Raw genomic sequence first — 20077 nt, 5'->3', positions numbered from 1 at the left:
ACCTTGAGCTTCCACCCAGACAAAGGCCAAGTAAATATGATGAGGATTGCTGAAAATCTAGTTCATTATATAAAAAGTTTTACCAATCCCAAAGGATCGGACACATTACCCACCAAGTTAAAGAATATTTCAGATCTTACTCAAATCCATGCTAACAGCCAATTCTTATGAACTAAACTAAAATGTATTTAAAAAGAAAAGAGAGAGTATTGGGTAAAGATCATTATCCATACAGATATGAATAGAGTTCTTAGATCAGTTTCATAGTAAAGATGGTGAGCTTTAGAGTTGCAAAAAGTACTTTCAGAATTAATCCATAGGTTACAGTCCAGTGTCCAATATCAGGGTGATTCAGATGGGACTGGAGACCTTAGAATTGTGACTCAAACTTCCTCTGATGAAGCTTAAGCAGATCTGAGATGAGAGGATCAGGGCCCTAGAGTTCTTTTTATAGTTTTCTAGCAGCCTCTTGACAGCGTGCAGTCCTTGGGTGAACAATAGGCAATTATCCTAGCTTTGAAGTATTTCCTAAGCATCACCGATAATTAGCTACATGGATTAACATGAGGCAACTGCCCATCGTCAGCCATTCACAGGTAGTTTACTACAAACTTCAGAGAGAAATAAGGACGATGATATTACTACATTCACAGTTCATCTAAATGTTAACATTTCCTTTTGATCTCTGAATTAACAGAATACAGCAATAGAGGGGAACCATTTGGTTACATTGTCAGCCTCTAACAATATACGTGTAAACACACAAAAACCACAATCATTGTCCACTAATATGTCCTTAAAGGTTGTATCTGGGTCAATTAGCCTGCTAGTTGTAACCCTTTCTGGCCCTGTGTGACAAACCCTAATACCTAGTTTAACAACACTAACACCCAGGCGAGCCAGACTGGTTCCAGCTATGTCTTTGTCAGGCTTCAGTTGAGACCTAGAGGCCTTGACATGAGCTGACACATGGTCTGCCAGCGTCACAGTCTCTATTCCTAGACGGGGTGATCCCCTGTCTGTTGTAATGTTCCTTTTTTTTACCTCCAAGAGGTTTCAATTGTTTGCAGTTCTCTCTGATGGTTTTCCATGGATAGTCTTCAGATGGAGCAAGGCTGGACAATTGAGCCTTGCATGACATCACCGGCTAACCGGGGCAGGTACAACTCCTTCCTGCTTGAACAGGCCATCACTGAGACATATTATCTCCTGGTGACTGACTTTTACTCCAAGTTTATAAAGCATGCTGTCAATATAAAAACATTATTCCTTAAATATTACCTCTACGTACGTATGTCTTGTAATGAGTACGAATCTTGACAAGTTATGAGCTTTCTGTAGATACCTTATACATTACTGTTTATGAGCAATATCCTGCAAGTCTTGGTTGGTGTAGAGCAGTGGTTCCCAAACTGGGGTTCGTGAACTGTTCCAGGGGGTTCTCGGGAAAAAATTCCCTAATGGCAGACAGAGCTGTCCTTAGGGACCCCGGGCAGCACGAGACCAGCAGCCTCGGAGCCCCTGGACTTCCAAGAGCTAAGCAGATCAAAGCAAGCACATCTATCACACCGAGATTTCAACTTCAAGACTCCTTATAAGAAATGGAAAGGGAGGTGGATATTTTTTGCTGCTTTTAAAATTAAATAGGCAGCTAGTATTGTTTTTAAAATTATTATGAAGAACAAGTTTAAGCTTTGTTGTAACGTGTGCTGTTTGCTTGAACTGCTCAAGACCTGAATGCTTGTATAAGAGGAACTCTTTGAGTTGGCTTCTTAGATACCTTCCTACTGTTTCACATCTGATACTTCTTGATGAAACATAGGAGCCTTGTCTTATAACAGGCTTATTCAAAGTGATACAAGCTACGAAAGTGAGATCTTGGAGGAGTGTTGCCATTTTCATAATGTAATAAAAATACTGTCATGATAAATAATAATTAATAATAAATAGTGTGTAATAAGCATGTCATAAAAACAAATTTTATATTTCCAAGATCACTGCTTTTATAATTTATACTCAGGTAAAGGAGAAAATCCCTGGAAATATTCTTTTTAGGAGGGGGTTCGTGAGACTTGACATTTTGGTGAAAGGGGTTCACAGGTTGTTACAGTTTGGGAACCACTGGTGTAGAGAGTTTGTCGGGTCAGAGGTGAGAGATGTTTGCAAAGAACAAGGGACCCTTTGCCAAGGAGTCTCTATGTCACTCCTCCCCTTTCATTATTACCACCCGTTGGTGCTGCTCATGTAATTCAACTAGCAGCCTTTTCTGTGCCTTTTCTCACAGGCACCATGGCAAACAACCATTCTCCATGGATAACTCCACTTTCCTGAAATAGCAAGGGCCAAGTTGCTCTTTGATTGTGTGATTTGGCCACTCTGAAAGTGCTTAGTGCATCGCCTTAACTAAAGCAGGGTCTATGCTTGTTTCCAGCGCAATTTCCTTAGCTGTAATAGGGAGATGATCTAGGAAAGAGACTGTATACACAGGGTTTTCCTCTCTGTTTCCCTGTGTAAAGAAGCAGATGGGACAGTGCATCAGATGGTGTATGTGTGACACTATGTACCTCGGGGAACACCCTGCACCCCCATGTTCATCCTTATAGGATTGTGTGGTTTATTCTACCTGAAGCAGCGCATTTGGTTGAAGCGTATCAGAGACTCCTCTGGGGATAACAAGCCTGGTACATATCAATTTCTTTGTTAAATTGCTGAACTCATATAAGCTTGCAGTGTCCAGCGGGCATAACTGGACACTGCAAAACGGAGGTTCCTAGGGTTGTGTCTGGGATCGGAGATATTGGCTAGTGTCATTCGGTTGCACAGTCCAAGGAGCAGTTACATGCCAGAGGCTGTGCGTGAACAGACCCAGGAGTGGGGGTTCTCACAGCAGAGCAGGGTAAGGCTGGCTCCCAGAGTCGAGGATTGGAGTGACCTAGCAGCTCACCGGTCCAGATAACACCAGAGGGGAACATCACAGTATGATAAACATCATGCTGGCAGGCAGCTGAGATCACAGCCCATCTCTGAAGCTTAGCTGCCTCTAGCAGAGAACACCTGCCTTTGGGCCTAGGGTTTATGATCAGTGATGAGGGCAAACATTTGTCTAAACAGGCCCTCGTGGAATTTAATCCCCCCCCCCCCCCAAATGGTGCCGAAAGCCTCTTTTTCTATTCGTGAATAGTTTCTCTCAGCCTTTGAGAACGTTCTGGAGAGAATGCTCTGGGGTTTTCACTCCCATCTTTACCAGTGTGTGCAGCGACAGCCCCAGCACCTACAGGAGAGGCCTCACTCACAGACCAGCGCTAGGGGGATCCCGGACTGAAATGTTCCAGGAGCCTGGAACGACTCCGCTTCTTATTTGCCACCTCATAACCCTTGTTTTCCTTTTCTGTGCAAACCAGCTTCATATTTTTCCATAACAGCGCGGACATCGGACTGCTTAATGTGGCTACATTTGGAAGTAGCCTTCAACAGTAGTTTAACGTGGCCAGAAACAATCTAAGCTCCAAGACATTCTGTGCTACTGGTGCATTGTCAGTGGCTTCTCTTTTAATGGGTTTACCCTTCTCCACCTCTACAATGCTCCAAGTGAGTAACCTGATTTTGAAAGACGTACACTTATCTTTGCCAAACTATAACATTAGAGTTAACAATCTCTGTAGAGCCTCCTCCAGCCTTTCTAAAAGTCCATAACAGACCTCACCATTCACCCCCTGCAGCGCCTGACCATTACTCTTTGATACACAGCAGGTGCACTCCCCGCAAGGGGTCATAAGGTCGTCGTTCACACCCAATAGCCCCTTCTGTGGCTTCACTGTCCAATATTTTTTTATCTGGTTCCAGCACCCCCTGCTGGTAGTTTGGGAAACATCACTCCTGCTGCCAGTTCCGCAAATAAATCTTGTCATTTAGCAATTAGATATCGGTCCACTTTCAGCCCGGGGTTTATGGTGATGTTATAGGCCCCACAAATTCTTCTGCTGCCATCGCTCTTTGGGGTACACACAACTGGGGCAGCCCATTCAGTGAACTTGAACTTACACCCTTTTGCAATTCCTCCATTTGCTTTTCTTCTGTCTCTCGCAGAGCATATGGCACAGGCAGTAGCATAGCTAGCGGGGTGCAGGGGAAGCAGCTGCTTCCCCCGCCTTTCCGAAAGCAGCCGGAGGAGCGGGGGGGGGGGGGGGCGCGACATGCGGCAGCCATGGGGGGGCGGCGGGCACGGCTGGACGAGCGGGGCGGGCACGGCCGGAGGAGCAGGGGGCGCGCAGCATGCGGCCTGCAGCACGACCCGGCAGCCGCGGCCAGAAGAGCGAGGGGGGCGCAGCCTGGTGGCCCGCAGCATGGCCGGCAGCCTTGGGGGGGCAGCGGGCACAGCCGGAGTGGGGGGCGCAGCATGGCGGCCGGCAGCTGCGGCCGGAGGAGCGAGGGGGGGGGCCATGGGGTTGGCATGGCAGGGCCGGAGGAGCCATGGGAGGGAGGGGCGGTGCGGCCGGAGGAGGAGCCAAGGGGGCGTGGCCGGAGGAGGAGCCAAGGGGGGCACCCTTTTTATATTTGCTCCCCCTCCTCTTAGAAGCTTAGAACTCCTCCAGTGAGCCAGACCCCCTCGTGGCTTCACTCTTCCTCCAGGGAAAGCACATGGCTTCACCACCTCCTTAGGCTGGACCTCTGGGCCTTCAGTAGCCTGCTTTGCACCGTGTGCTCCACTCAGCAAGTCCAACTGAGGCAGATCCCTGAGGGGAACTTGGCCGAGCTCAGGGAGTAATGCTCCTCCTCCACCAGCATCCGCAGGGACACCCAGCCAGCGCTGTCACACAAAGAGTTATTAGTTGGCTGTGTAAAACAAATTTGGCAACTCCGCCGGGACTCGTCTGACTCTCCGGTGCGGGATCAGACTCCGAAGCAACGCAGCGCGCATCCTCTGGCTTCGAGGAGCCTTGCCCGGTAACCTGATCCCTGCGTCGGCGATAAGGTGAGTTCTGTGAACCAGCTGAAGCCCGTAGAAACCCAGCAACGTCCACCTACCCATTGAGTAGGATCCAGGTCTTCGGGGTTCGAGTCCCTGGGGAGGTCAGGTCTTCGGGGTTCGAGTCCCTGAATAAGGTAAGCGATCGCCATAAAGGGGTTTGAGGCCCCGGGTTGGGGTTTGAGGCCCCAGAAAGGGGTTTGAGGCCCCGGGTGGGGTTTGAGGCCCCGGGATAGGGTTTGAGGCCCTACAGGCTAAATGGGACAAGTTAGCAGTAAATGCCCGGGGGACGCCCCGTTGTCCCTGGTATTTAGGGATTGGAAGGAAATCTCTGGAACAACTGGTTTGACTAAATCTAGGATGAGAAATTTATGCCAGGTTCAATGGCCTTCTTTCACTGCCCATTTGTCCCCGACTAAAGATTGGCCAAGCTGCGGCACCTTTTCGGCCGACAGGATGAATTCCTTGAGGGATGTATTGGTTGATCTTAGACCGGGACAAATGGATTATTTATTTGTGTGGTAGAACTATAAGCCTAAAGAGGGACGTACGGCTTTTGAGGCCGTATGTGTAGATTATTCCCTTAAATACCCCGCTCCTTATGTTCCGGATGCCCAGTTAGAAGAGGATGGGTACATCCCAATGAGAGTGCCGCCAAGGCGGAGCCCAAGGGCTGTAGCAGAAAGCGAAAAGATGAAAGAAAGAAGGGACGCTGTGGAAACAGATCCCTCTGAGTCAAAACCCGATGCTCAAGGAGCAGGTTCTTCTCAGCTCTTGGAAGGATCATCTGGGACTTTCGTGGCTCCTTTTGGGTCCCCTACATCTAAAATAGTTCAAGCCCCTTTGCGAGCTTACCCTGTTCCCATGAGCAATGGGCAGCCTGCAATGGTGTTTACTCATACACCTTTCACATCTACTGATCTATTAAATTGGCAACGATCTATGCCACGCCTCAGAGACAATCCAGAAGCGGTAGAGAGAACCTTTCGGACTATTTTCTCTATCCACTTACCAACCTGGGCAGATGTTAATCAGTTATTGGACACTCTTTTAACTGAGGACGAGCACCAAAAGGTTAAAGAAAAGACTGCTGCACATTATTTGAGTCACCAGGATTGGGGAAATATGCCCACTGCTGAACCCAATTGGAACCCAAATGACGATAGAGATAAGCTAAGGATAGATCGCTATCGACAAGCTACTTTGCATGGAATACAAGCAGCAGGAGAGGCTACCCCTAATTGGGGTAAGGTTACTGCATGTGTCCAACTCCCAAATGAGCACCCCTCTGACTTTTGTACTCGGTTAACAAATGAGGTTAGAAAACATAGTAACCTGAACTTAGAATCAGATTCCGGAAAAGAAATGGTTAAGTTGGTATTCATGGCACAATGTGCAGAGGACATTGCAAAACGATTTAGGGAACATCCGGATGGGATGCAAGGGAAAAGTTTACCCAAAGTGGTTAGCATTGCAACACGAGTCTACAACGGAAGAGAGGAAATAAGAGAAAAGGAAAGAAAGAGGGAAAAACAACAGGATCTGAAGGATCAAATATCCTTACTGGCAGTGGCCATGTCAGGGGGAAATGAAGGGAGGGGCGACGGCTGGGGCCGTGGTCCTAGAGGAAGGTTCCCTGGAAAGGGGAGAGGTGGAGGAAGGGGCAGAGCACGCGGGGTGGGGATAAACCAGGACTGTAACGGGTGTTTTCATTGTGGTGAAGAGGGTCACTGGAAGAGAGACTGCCCACACTGGCAGAAACTCGGCTATAAGCCTCAAATGACGGGTCAGTTTTCTGTGAATCAGGAATGAAGGGAGGCGCCGCTCCCCTGGGGCCCTGAGGTGTATGAAGCCGGAATGGTACAATTTAAATGTGATGCTCGATTTCCAGTGGTTCCCCTTAAAGTAGGACAGAAGACTTTTGAATTGTTAGTGGATACGGGGGCTACTCATTCGGCTATACCTAAGGGAGCGGCACCAATGAATGGAATAGAAAAATGTGTGATAGGAGTAACTGGAAAACCGGAACAACATTTTATGTCTAATAACTGTATGGCTACAATAGGACCTATATCTGTCCAACATTCATTTTTGTTAATGAATGGTCCAGTGAATCTATTGGGGAGAGATTTGTTGTGCAAATTGCATGCTCAGATTTCCTGTACTCCTGAAAGTATTTCCCTTCGGTTCCCGGTGGAAAAGGCTTATTTGTTAACACAGTTAACTGGTAGCAGCTGTGAAATACTTCCCCCCCCGGGTCCAAAACGAAGTTAACCCTATAGTGTGGGGAGGAAAACATGATGTGGGTTTGGTAAAATCTGCCTCACCCCTAAACCCAGTAGTAAAAAGTAATGTGGCACCTCCTGCCCAGAGACAATATCCCCTGAAAATTGAGGCTATACAAGGACTTGAGTCACTTGTGCAAAATTTCAAGAATCAAGGAATTTTAGTTCCCTGCGTTTCCCCTTGTAATACTCCTATTTTGGCTGTGAAAAAAACGCAGCCTGACTCGGATGGAAAACCTGTATATAGAATGGTACAGGATCTAAGACTCATAAATCAATATGTGGTCCCGGAGCACCCCGTGGTACCAAACCCGAGTACTATTTTGGCCATGGTGCTCCCTGAAGCGGAGTGGTTTACATGCATGGACTTGGTGAATGCTTTTTTCTCTGTACCAGTGGCTCCGGAAAAACAGTACCTTTTTGCATTCACATGGGGGGTCCCCGGCACAGCAGGGAAGGGGGATAACAGATCTGGACCTCCAGGACAACTTACTTGGACTAGAATGCCTCAAGGTTATGTGGAGGCACCAAGTGTGTTTGCAAGGGTGTTAGCTGAGGATTTGAAGGATGTTCAGTTACCGGCTGCCTCTACCTTGGTAACTTATGTTGACGACATCCTAGTGGCATCCCGAACTCGGGAGGATAATGAGAGTGATTCAGTCTACCTACTTAATCAGTTAGCACTCAAAGGACATAAGGTCAGCCCTACTAAGTTACAGTGGGCTAAAAAGGAAGTAAAATATCTTGGATATACTCTGGGTCCTGGGGTATGCAGTCTGGACTCCAAACGAATAGAAACCATAGTTAATATCTCTTTTCCCACTACTAAGTGAGGGATGCGGGGCTTTATTGGTATGATTGGATTTTGTCGCCCCTGGATCATTTCAGCTGGAGAATGGTTAAAACCTCTGCATGAACTAACGAAGGAGGAGGCTGAGGAGCCCTTACGCCCTAACTCTGAGCAAATAAGAGCCTTTAAGGCACTCAAGGACTCTCTTATCCCGCACTGGGACTACCCAATTATAACAAACCTTTTGACTTATATGTACATGAGGTGAAGGGAGTAGCGTCCGGAGTATTAACACAGCTGTTCGGAAATGCATCTAGACCTGTGGCATACCTTTCAGGACAATTAGACCCAGTAGCAAAGGGACACCCAGCCTGCCTCCGAAATGTGGCGGCGGCGGCATTGTTAGTTGAAAAGGCTCAAGAAATTGTTTTAGGACACCCTTTAACAGTACATACTCCACACGCTGTGGCAAGTTTGCTAAATTCTCAACAGCATAAACATCTGACTAACCAAAGACTGTCTAGGTATGAGATAACTCTGCTAATGACACACGGAGTTACGTTAAAGAGGTGTGCAAGTTTGAATCCAGCTTCTTTGCTGCCCCATGAGAACGGTCAGATCGTACTGCATGACTGTTTACAAGTTTTGGATCAGGTATCAACGCCCCGGCCTGATCTAACAGATGTCCCTTTGCCCAACCCAGAATTGGAATTGTTTGTGGATGGGTCTGCTTTTGTCCGGAATGGAGTTCGACACTCAGGGTATGCGGTTACAGATGGTCATGCAGTAATAATGGGAAAACCTTTATCACCTGGAACAAGCGCTCAGTCAGCAGAGCTGCAGGCTTTAACAGCCGCCTGTTTATATGCTAAAGGAAAAAGAGTAAATATTTACACTGATTCCAAATATGCCTTTGGGGTGTGTCATGCTACAGGAGCCATTTGGAAGGAGAGAGGGTTTATCACTTCGTCAGGATCACAAATTGCTCCTGGTAAAGAAATAGCACAATTGTTGCAGGCTATTCAAGCTCCTAAGGACATTGCAGTTATTCACTGCAGAGCGCATACTAAAGGTACTGATCCTGTATCAACAGGAAACCGCTTTGCAGATGAGGCTGCTAAAGCCGCTGCCTTACAAAGTACCCAGTTGGATTTAAGTCCTCCTCTTTTAGACTGGCAACGGCAAGCCCCTGATAGTGAAAAACTGGTCTTGGAAAAATGGGGAGCTAAGCCCAATTTAACAGGAATATGGGAATGTGATAATCGTTTTGTTTTACCTAAAAGCCACCAGAGTGAAGTTATGGAGCAAGTACACAAAAACACGCACCTGGGAGCCAATAAAATGTCCCAGATTATCTTAAGGCAATTTATTTCCCCCGGACTTCATGAAGTAGCAAAGAGAATAGTAGAGAAGTGTGCTCTGTGCCAACAATGTAATCCAAAGGGTGTTGATAAGCAAGCACCGCCTGGAGGTCGTAAATGGGCTCATAGACCTATGCAGCATGTTCAAATTAACTTTACTGATTTACCTCCCTCAGAGGGGAAAGAGCATTTGTTGGTCATAATTGATCAGCTAACAGGATGGGTAGAGGCCGATCCCACCGGCCGAGCAACTGCAACTACAGTTTGTAAAATATTGCTTAATGAAATAATGCCCAGGTTCGGCCCTCCTGAAGTAATTGACTCCGATCAAGGTACTCATTTCACGGCAAAAGTTTGTAAAGAACTTACTGAAGCAGTAGGAACTAAATGGGCTTTTCACGCTCCCTGGCACCCCCAGAGCTCAGGCCAGGTGGAGCGTATGAATGGAACATTGAAAAGACTTTTGACCAAATTATACCAAGAACTCAACTTAAAGTGGACCAAAGTTCTTCCCCTTGCTCTGTATATTATTCGAACTACCCCCAACGCTAGAACCAAACTAGCACCCTACGAGATTCTGTTTGGACATATACCTCCCACTTTTGCCCCTTTAGTTTCAATTCCAAGTGATACTGAGATAACTAAGGAAACAGAAATCCTCCTGGTAAGCCCTACAGCGATTCGGGTAAAGGAGCTGCCCACTTGGATTCATCATACTAGAGTCAAGAGGAGCACCGCTAGGGAACCTGACCGGGTAAAGGGTTCCCCAGAAGTAGACGACATCGGACTTCGAGGGAGCACCGCACGTTCACCCCACCGTGAGCTGGGTGGACCAGAAGCAGACAATTTAAGTGCCCGAGACCAATGGACTGCCACCCCTTTGGGCAACCTGAAGCTTCGACTACAGCACAAAAGGCCTTAAATTGGTGGTGTCTTCTTCCAAAGGGATGGCCTCGAGTTTTGGTCTGGGTTTTTGTGTGCCTAATCTGTTTAATATTTGTTGCCTTTCTCTTCTGGTAATACGAAGAGTAGAAGCTGTGGAGGCACACAGCCCCAATACCTTTATACGCCTTGCTCATGAAATGAAGGCCCGCATGCCGGCATTACAAAATACGTCCTGTTGGGTGTGTTCACTAATGCCAGCTGACAGTCAGAAGGGTCTCCCTATGGTCCCTATTCCCCTTAGTGCAATGAACATGACTTGGACCCCGTCATGGAAAGACCCCTCTGGTAATTTAGACATAACTTGGGCCGACACTGGCATTTCAGATAGTAAATATCTCATAGTATGGAAAAGAATTGGCCAGTGGTGCCTTTTAAAAACAGGGAAAGTAGCTGTAGGAAACAGCGAATGTAGGGCCTACTTTAATGGAACCCATTTCGGAAGCAAAAGAGGCCCTGACATTTCCCTTCTGGATGGAGCAACTTCTTGCACCTCCGCATGGCACAGCTTTCCTGATAAAGAGTGTAATTTACATGGGGAACGTCACTTTTTATACGAAGGACACAAATTGATTGAGCATTATGTTATCAATTGCACGCTTGAATATAGCTTTCCAAATCGTACTATGTGTTTAAGTTTTTCAAATTCCTCAGCAGCTCGGTTTTCCCTCCTCCCATCCTGGACAGGGTGGTACAGAATGACAAATCGATACATCTCTAAGTCATTTCCTACCCCTTTTGGAGTGTACTGGGTATGCGGTAACAAGGCATACCTAGCTCTCCCCTCTTCATGGAGTGGGTCCTGTTATCTAGCCTGGTTAGAACCACCTGTGGTGTATCGAGCTCACCTCCCAAAGGGAAAAATCAGAAATGTAAGGGGGGCTGAGGAAGATGTTACAGAATCTCGCCCCCTCACCTGGCGAGCTCTAAACGATTGGACAGGTGTGTGCGCGGGATTTTTCTTCGCATGTGGAGGGGCCACTTGGCGAATAGGAGAAGGGGTAATGAGGCTTCAAGGGGTTTTAGAAATAATGGCGAATACCACCGCCGATGCCTTGATGGATCTGGCAACTGAACAGCGGAAACTAAGGCAAATGGTACTTCAAAACCGCCTGGCATTAGATATATTACTAGCCTCTCAGGGAGGAACATGTGCATTAATTGGACAAGAATGCTGTGTGTATGTCCCAGATGTTTATAATGCCACTTGGGAAAGAGCAAACCACCTTAGGGAGGTAGCAAAGGACCACGGAGGGAAACGGACTGACTCCTGGTGGAGTAACCTGTTCAACTGGATCCCAGATATAGGTGGTTGGCTCCATAATGTACTCCGCAGCGCCGTTGTAATCATATGCGGCTTGCTGGCTTTGTATGTTATAATAAAAGTCGGATGTTGGATGGGCACCAAGGTATGTTCAGCCCAAAAGTAATCAACCCCCAAGCTTAACACCAATAGCGGTCTCATAGCGGTTAGTTGTCCCAGGAGTCCCTTCGAGGGACTCCAGGGACAAAGGGGGGACTGTTAGGCCCAAGGAAAATGGAGTGTAAGAACAGGCTGTTGAGCCAGCTGAGCCAAAGTTAGGCTAACTAACTGTGGTTGCTGGGCCTTTCTTGTCTCTTAGAGAAACCTGAGGGCACGTTGCCTAACTGCATGAGATAAGGGAGGAGGAGGGGACCACATTCTGATACCAAATGTACTAGGAATGGTTTGGACATATGGAGACTTGCAGTCCCCACTCCCTGTTTCTGTTCTTTATCTGTACTCAACTCCCTCTTTTCTCCTAGCCTCTGGTGCATGACGAAAAAGCTGATAAGCTGCTGAGGCATCATGAACTGTTTGTACTGTCGCAGAAGATAGATATGCATGAATATTAGAAGCTTTTAACTAGTAAAGGAGGGATTGGGTTACTTTAACTATGACGCGACGGAACTGTTTATATAATCTCACTAGTTATTGTAATCGGGGCTGGTTCTCTCTGGAGACAGGCCACTCTCTATTGTTGTGTGCACTCTTCAACAAAGAGCTTGTATTGGACCTTGCTGGTGTTGCCTGTCTCTCACTCTGCGGTCAGACAACGAACCTTGCCGTCTGGGTTAAAAAGTCCCCGACAGCTGGAACACAGCAAAGGAAGTCCTTGGCTAGCACAGAGAAAAGTTACAGCAGAGTCCATCCTGGTCAGCAGAGATCCCAGAGCTCTGTCCTTTGTTCTCCAGCTGGGCAAACACCGCTTGCTTCCTGCTGGGAGGTGGGCCATCCATGGTCATTGGTATCAAAGTCTCAGTGATTGGGTTTGCCATTAAGTATCAGGGGGTAGCCGTGTTAGTCTGTATCTACAAAAACAACAAGGAGTCCGGTGGTGCCTTAAAGACTAACAGATTTATTTGGGCATAAGCTTTCGTGGGTAAAAACCTCACTTCTTCGGATGCATAGAGTGAAAGTTACAGATGCAGGCATTATATACTGACACATGGAGAGCAGGGAGTTACTTCGCAAGTGGAGAACCAGTGTTGACAGGGCCAATTCAATCAGGGTGGATGTAGTCCACTCCCAATAATAGATGAGGAGGTGTCAATTCCAGGAGAGGAAAAGCTGCTTCTGTAATGAGCCAGCCACTCCCAGTCCCTATTCAAGCCCAGATTAATGGTGTTAAATTTGCAAATGAATTTTAGTTCTGCTGTTTCTCTTTGAAGTCTGTTTCTGAAGTTTTTTTGTTCAATGATAGTGTGGCTGGCTCATTGTGCAAAACTCATTGGTCCCAATGAAGGAAAATCACTATATAAACAGGGTGCCTTGCCATGAAACTTTGGGTTCATCCTGCCAAGACTTCCCCGGAGCATCATGTTGCAACCGACGGAACCCGGCTCCTCCCTACCCATCATCAACCTAGCTGGCCACTAGATTGATCCGGACTCTGGACTGGTAACTATAACATCGACTGGTGGGACAGTGTGTGTGTGTGTGTGCGGTGTGATTGAATGCATATGCTAATTGTTGTATCTTCAATAAATGCTTTGTATTGCCTTTTCCCCGAAAAAAATCCCATGTGTTTCTTATAAGCATAACACAGGTAGACCATCAACAGTCAGGGCTCCCAGCTGCTGGGCATCCCTCAGGGTTCCTTCTGCAGAGCTGGTCTTCTCACCTCCACTGGCCACCTCCATGTTGCCAACACTCTCCATTGGAAAATCAAGAGTCAGACCCCGCTCGGCTTAGCTGATCTCCACATCCCTCGCTCGTTACTCATTGTACTGTAGGTAGTTGTTTAGTGTCGTTTTAATAGTTTTAACAGTTATAGTGTAGTTAATAGTAAGTTTTGTAGATAGTGTAGATAGTATTTGGAGGAAACGGGTTTATCCACTTCCCTCCTCCCCGGTACCAGGGCCCATGCCTAGGTCTCCGGGTTTCAAGCCTTGCTCGGCCTGTCTCAAGCCGATGTCTATGGGAGACCCCCATGACTCCTGCTTGAAGTGCCTGGGGGAATCCCATCAACCAGATAAGTGCCGCGTTTGTAAGGCTTTCAAGCCCTGGACAAAAAAGGAGCGGGACTTTTGTTTGAAACAGCTCCTAATGGAAGCGGCACTTAGCCTGGAGCCCTCGGCACTGTGCGCAGACCAGGTGCCGTCGGTCCAAAGCGCACCTCCGGCACCAGAACGACCCGGCACCAGCAAAGACTCTCGGCACCGGACATCTCTGGCCCCAGTACGGACGCGACACCACTCGCTGTCTCCACGGCCCAAGAAGCAGCACAAACCACCTGCTGCTCCTCTGCAGTTGCAGGAGCTGCCTGTGCCCCCATTGGAACAACGGCCCATGCCGGACCGCCCCGCAAAGGCTCCACCTCCGGCACCGTCGATTCCGGCGCCGCAAGCGCCGTTGAGTTCGGCGCACACAAGCTCCCCGGTGCACACCATGGTTGAGCTCGGCCTGCTGTCCACTCCAGAGACCTTCTCCACCGCTCGCGACCTGATCGCGTTAACTGAGCCTGGACTGTCTCACCCTCCAGCACCGTCGGTGCGGACTGTTCCATCCATAGGGAAGCCCACCTTCATGCGACCTCCATCACAGAGCGAGACAGCACGGCACCGATCTCGGTCCCACCGATGGTCCCGGTCTTGGCACCGATCCCCATCTCGGTGCCGGTCGTACTCATGGGCGCCACTCCATCTCCTGAAGGTCCCCCTCCCGGTACGATCGGTACCGCTCCAGCTCCCAGCACCAGTCCTGGCACCAATCATCTTGCAGCCGATCCCTGCACCACCCGGGCCATAGGTCCTTGTTGAGATCTAGATCGGCCTCCCTGCACCATTATGACCGTTGGTCCCGATCCCGATCGCGGTACTGCTCGAGACCCTGGCACCGGTCCCCAGCTCCCAGGCGCGGAGCGACAGAACAGGACGGTGCAATGCAGCATGTGCGTTTGGCACCGCCTTGGCCTTCACGTCCAAATTCGACGTCGTCCCAAGCGGAGAGTGGCTACCACGTCCAGGCCCAAGACGCGGATGGTGCTAGCCAGGGGCAAGATGAAGGACAGGATCCTGACCAGGGACCCCCATAATGGTTCTTCTGGACTCCTTGGGCATACCACCAAGCCCAAGGTGTCCCCTCAGGTGCTTCTCGCTCTGCCCATTTGGGGCCTCGGGTGCCGGAGGCCACTGTGAGCCACCCTCCCCCGATAGCCTCGGAGGCGACTGCCCTGCCACCAGAACAGGCCCATGCCCCTAGCGGGATGGACCTAGGGCAACTGGAGCCTCTTCAACCAGACCTTCCCCAGGATCCGCTAGTCCCAGGGGTGTCCTCCTCATCCTCGCCTGACGAGGCCGTGGCAGGCACGTCCCTCTGGCCCACCGCCTATAGACCTTCGTGCACACCAGGAATTGCTACGTAGGGTGGCACAGAACAGGAACTTTCAGGTGCAGGAGGTGGTGGAAGTTGAGGATCCTGTGGTGGACATTTTATCGGCCGATGCCCCACACGTGTAGCCTTACTGTTCATTCGGACCATCCAGGCTAATGCCAATACGATCGGGCAGTCGCCAGCATCTATCCCTCCCACGGCCAGAGGGGTGGAGAGGCAATACATGGTGCCCTCTAAGGATTATGAATATTTGTATGTTCACCTCCAACCTTGCTCCCTCGTTGTACAGTCTGTGAAGGAGAGGGAGAGACATGGCCAACAAGTGCCCGCCCCTAAGTCCAAGGACGCTACGCGCCTGGATTTATTCGGGCGCAAGATTTATTTGATGGGTGGATACAGCTCAGGGTAGCTAACCAGCAGGCCCTCCTGAGCTGTTACAACTATAACACCTGGAACTCGATGGGGAAATTCAAGGAGTTGGTTCCCCAGGAGTCCAGGGAGGAGTTTGGGACCTTGCTAGAAGAGGGCAAGAAAGTGGCGAGGACATCTCTGCAGGCATCTTTAGATGCGGCGGACTCAGCGGCTAGGACTCTAGCCTCAGGCGTGGCTATGTGCCGCATTTCATGGCTGCAAGTGTCCGGCCTTCCACCGGAGCTGCCGCAAACTATACAAGACCTGCCCTTTGATGGCCAAGGTCTATTCTCAGACAAAACTGATCCCAGACTGCAGAGTCTGAAGGACAACCGGGCCATCATGCGCTCATTGGGCATGCATACTCCGGTGACGCAACATAGGCCCTTCCGGCCCCAACCGCAGTGCACCTACCCTAATCCTCGACCACGGCAAGTGCACACCTTCCTTATTGCAGGGAAACTCCTTCCATGTGTGTGAATCTGCTTCCAAAGGGGATCAGGTAATGAGTGCGATTGGGCTGGAAACCGACTGTGTTTTGTGAAAGAATTGGAGGGTTTCAAATTTGTTCCCATTCTACATTGGAGTAAGTCTGAGCAGGACATTGAACCTGAGTCTTCCACAGCAGAGGTGAGTGCCCAAAACACTGGGTTACTGGCGGGTCTCGTTTTGACCCGAGAAACCTTTCATTGAAACCAATCTGTCCTTGAAAAGTTTTGTTGTCTATAAATCCACTTTTTCTGGCCGTAAAACTCCCGCCCAGCTCTGCCTCTGGCCGCCACTGCCTGTACAAAGGAGCACGGCTGCAATTTTTTAATGTAACCTTCATACCGTTACTGGTAGCAACCTTTGTGCTTTGGGCCCAAGGCTGACACTATTTGTGTGTGGGGAAGGTCCACAACAGTAAAGTAAGTGGCTGTAGGGGGAATACAGGAAAGAATTGTAGCCGGGTTTGGGACCACCGGAAATGAAGGAAAACAACAGCATTAACCACGCGGAGATCTTGAACAAAGCAATGTGGGTTGTTTTATTTTTTTTTACAGGGAAAATGGGCTTATTACAAGAGCTAGTAGTAGAAACAATAATACCCTGCTGTAACAAAGACTTTCTTACTGGTGCTTATTTTTTTGCTTTAGAGCGCAGTGGGTACTGTGGGACCCTTGGAAGTGATTTAGAAGGATTCACAGAGATCTTATCTGGTTCGGCTGTTTGAGTTTGCCCCACCTTATTTGCATGCCGAGAGCAGAGAGAAGAGGGTATCTGACAACAAGTGGACAAGCTCAGGGCTGAAAGCTGCATGTGGTTGAGCTGATCCTGTTGTGTGTAAAGTAGCTAATACCAGATTGGCATTTTTATTAGGAACTTGTAAGAATACACCATTTGGTGTCCAATCGATTGTTCAGCCTAATTTACACAAAAGATGCCGTCCCAGTAAATTGACAGGAGACGATGGGCTACGTAAAAAGGCCTGTTGAGCAGAGATGAACATGAGTGAAACAGAAAGAGGTTTTGTGACAGGATGTGGAACAGGTTGGTTTGAAATACCAACAGCATTAATAGATGAGGATGACAAAGGAACAGAGGGAAATTCTAAAGATCTTAAGGCCGATTTGCTGGCTTTAGTGTCCACAAGACAAGCAACAGATTGTCCTGCAATTTCACAATTTACGTATGGGCCTTCTCGGTTAATAGGAATTAAAGGATTTATGAGGCTGTTTTAATAAGAATTGTTTTGTGGGGAAAAAGCAGGCGCTTCAGGATTTGGGAAAGAGGGTGGAGGATTTTGAGGCGGTCGGTTCGGGTATTTGTTTTTTTTTAATGTTCCTTTTGGCCACAAAAGTGGTATGCGGTATTTTTTGGTGGGGCAGGATATGAGGGACCTTTTCCTTTCTTTTGACCTTGACCTTGTTTTTGCCCCCCGCCCCTTGTTCCCCCACCGCTTTTATATTAATACGTTTGCAATTGTAAGGCCAAGAGTTTAGTTTTAGTATTTTTGTTTGGTTGGTTTAGGCGAGCTGTACAATGGTTGGCAACTGTCACCAAGTCAGAAAGAGGTTTAGTTTGCCAGCCAATGCAGATCATTTTTAACTGCTGCTGAACCTTTGGTAAGAGTTCCTGAACAAAGGCAGCCCCTACTGCCTCTTTGGCATTGTTAGCTGGTTGGGCAATTTTCGAGTGTTGTTTAAACACCTTAGTTAGTTTATTTAGATAATTAGCAGGGGATTTTGTTATGCAGACAAAACTACACAGGATCGTTTCAGGGGGCAAGGCAAAGATGACACATTTATTATGATAACACAGTTTGATTTATGATCAATAACACACACACACACACACACACACACACACACTTTCTGCAGCTACTGTATAGTTACCAGTCCTGAACATAGCTTGAGTCCGTGGCTTGATTTCGCAGCTTGTGACGGCTAACTGGCCAGGAAAGCCGGGCACAAGGAAGGGCTGGGTCTGCCCTCCCATGTTGGCAGCAAAATGTTACCTCCACGTCTTCCATCTCACCCATCCTTTTTGTAGGCTTTAGTTTGAATCCAGAGTCTATAGGTCTTGCTGTGTCACACTGCCTCTGGGTTCGGTGTGATTGATCACCCGTCAATTGCAGCCTCCTACCTGGCTTTGATCTTCCTTCTATTGTACTTTTGTTCTTTTCTTTTTAGTGTGGACTCTTCTTACTTTGTTAGGGCTGTTGTCTGCATCTTCAGCCCTTGGTGTTTGAACTCTATTTCATCAGGACAGGCTGGCGCTGGAGATTGATTCCATCATCCATCCATACCTCATTCACACAGCTAAACTAAACTAATAAGATTACAGCAGGGTTTGCAAAAATGAAGGTTGCCGCAAGCTTTTACAAAATGGAGTTGGAATTACAATATGAACAAGCGCAAGGAATGACGAAGAGTGAACAGAAGCTGCAATGTAGACAAGTATAATGAATGGCAAACAGTGAGCAGAAGTTATAATGTTGAAACTGTGCAAGTTTCAGTGATTTAAGCAGGAATTGGTTTGAAAGTGAAATTTAGGAGGGCAGCTGGCTGAACGCTGTGGCTCTTAACAAGCAACTTAATTGTCAATTAGCCAGTTATTGGGGTAACCGGTTTTATGAATGAATGTTGTTTCATTCATAACACTTTACTTGTGAAGTTACATTAATAAAGTGAACAATTAACAACAATTTCATTCATCAGTTCTACAATTTGCCCTTGTTTTGTTTACAGTTGTTAATTTTTGTCCAATCGGTTTTTTTAGGGCAAACCTCCGAAATGAAGTTCAAGAGACGATTCCTAGCCTTACTCAGGTCACGTCCAATTCCAGGACTGATATTGGGCCAACCGGCCTGGATGGAAAGCTGTTGTCGAACTTCGACTGGCATAACAACTCACAAGAGTCGGTTAACATTCGCCCGTGATGGATTGTAACACTGAATCACTGTCCGGAGCTTTTTTTTAACATTAGGAATGTTTTTTACTAGATTTTTAAGGTTTTTTGGTGTTCAAGGGGCATGAACTGTAACCAAGTCCTCTTCAGCACTAGGCACTTGTTTTAAGAGAGCCTGGAGCACTGATACCTGCTCCTAGTGTGGTGGGCAATTGGGCCAGGAGAAACAGGGTCGGGTGAGCTGCTGGGGAGATCAGAATCGGAATCAATTCATGGTGAAGAGGAAGGTTCTCCCCCCAGCAGCAGTTGATCCATGCTGCGGTGAGGTTTGTGCTACCAGCAGAGGGGGGGAAGGAGCCACTGTCTGCTGCCATGAAACATTGCTGAAAAAATTCACAGTGTCCTTAGTGGATTTTTTTTTTTTTTGCTTTTAGTTTTAACTAATTGGGGATATAAGGGAGCAGAGGGAACTGCTCTGGTAGGGAGGCATTCGGATGCTTTGCATTTAGTTTTTAAATTTTGTACTTGAGTTTTTAATTTGTCCTGGGAGTCCTTTAGACTCCTTACTTGAGACTCATGGAGTCTCTTTGTAGCTTTCTTTCACCAATAGACAAATTGCTCCCACGGTGTATTAGAGGCATTTGGTGATGTAAGTGTTCCTTTGAGGTATGTGAGTTTAACTAAATTAAAGGTACCTTTTATTGCGAATTGTTTAGATGGATTATTATGCGTGTAACAGTTCCAATTTTCTAAATACCTGCAGGTTTTGGGGCCATAGTGCACATACATATAATATGCAGGGGTGCCTTTCGATGGCGGGGGGGAATTTTTAGACTGTCCCCCACCCATTTTCCAATCACACCCGCTGGGGAGGGCGTCCTGTTTGCTAGCGGCTCATAAGCTAAAGAAAGGTCTCACTCTCTCTGGGGAGGGCACCCTGTCCGCTAGGTCAGCGGCTCATAAGCTAGAAAGGACTTCCCACACCCTCCGGGAAACGCCCTGGCCGCTTAGCAGCTCATGAGCTAAAGAAAATTCTTACTTTTTTACCTTCCCGGGAAAGGGTCCACTGGGGTCAGT

At 47.9% G+C, this 20077-nt stretch overlaps 1 protein-coding gene across 1 annotated transcript; it reads left to right on the top strand.

Annotated features, from left to right (window-relative positions):
- Positions 1-6672: 6672 nt before the first annotated feature.
- On the top strand, positions 6673-10948 carry LOC135978582 (uncharacterized). Its single transcript, XM_065579463.1, has one exon. It carries the CDS (start codon positions 8585-8587, stop codon positions 10322-10324), a length of 1740 nt encoding a protein of 579 aa, XP_065435535.1. The 5' UTR covers positions 6673-8584; the 3' UTR covers positions 10325-10948.
- The last annotated feature ends 9129 nt before the right edge of the window (positions 10949-20077 follow it).

This window comes from Chrysemys picta, unplaced genomic scaffold, assembly GCF_011386835.1.
Source record: "Chrysemys picta bellii isolate R12L10 unplaced genomic scaffold, ASM1138683v2 scaf316, whole genome shotgun sequence".
In the NCBI taxonomy this organism is placed as follows: Eukaryota; Metazoa; Chordata; order Testudines; family Emydidae; genus Chrysemys; species Chrysemys picta.
This window is presented reverse-complemented; position numbering and strand designations above follow the sequence as displayed.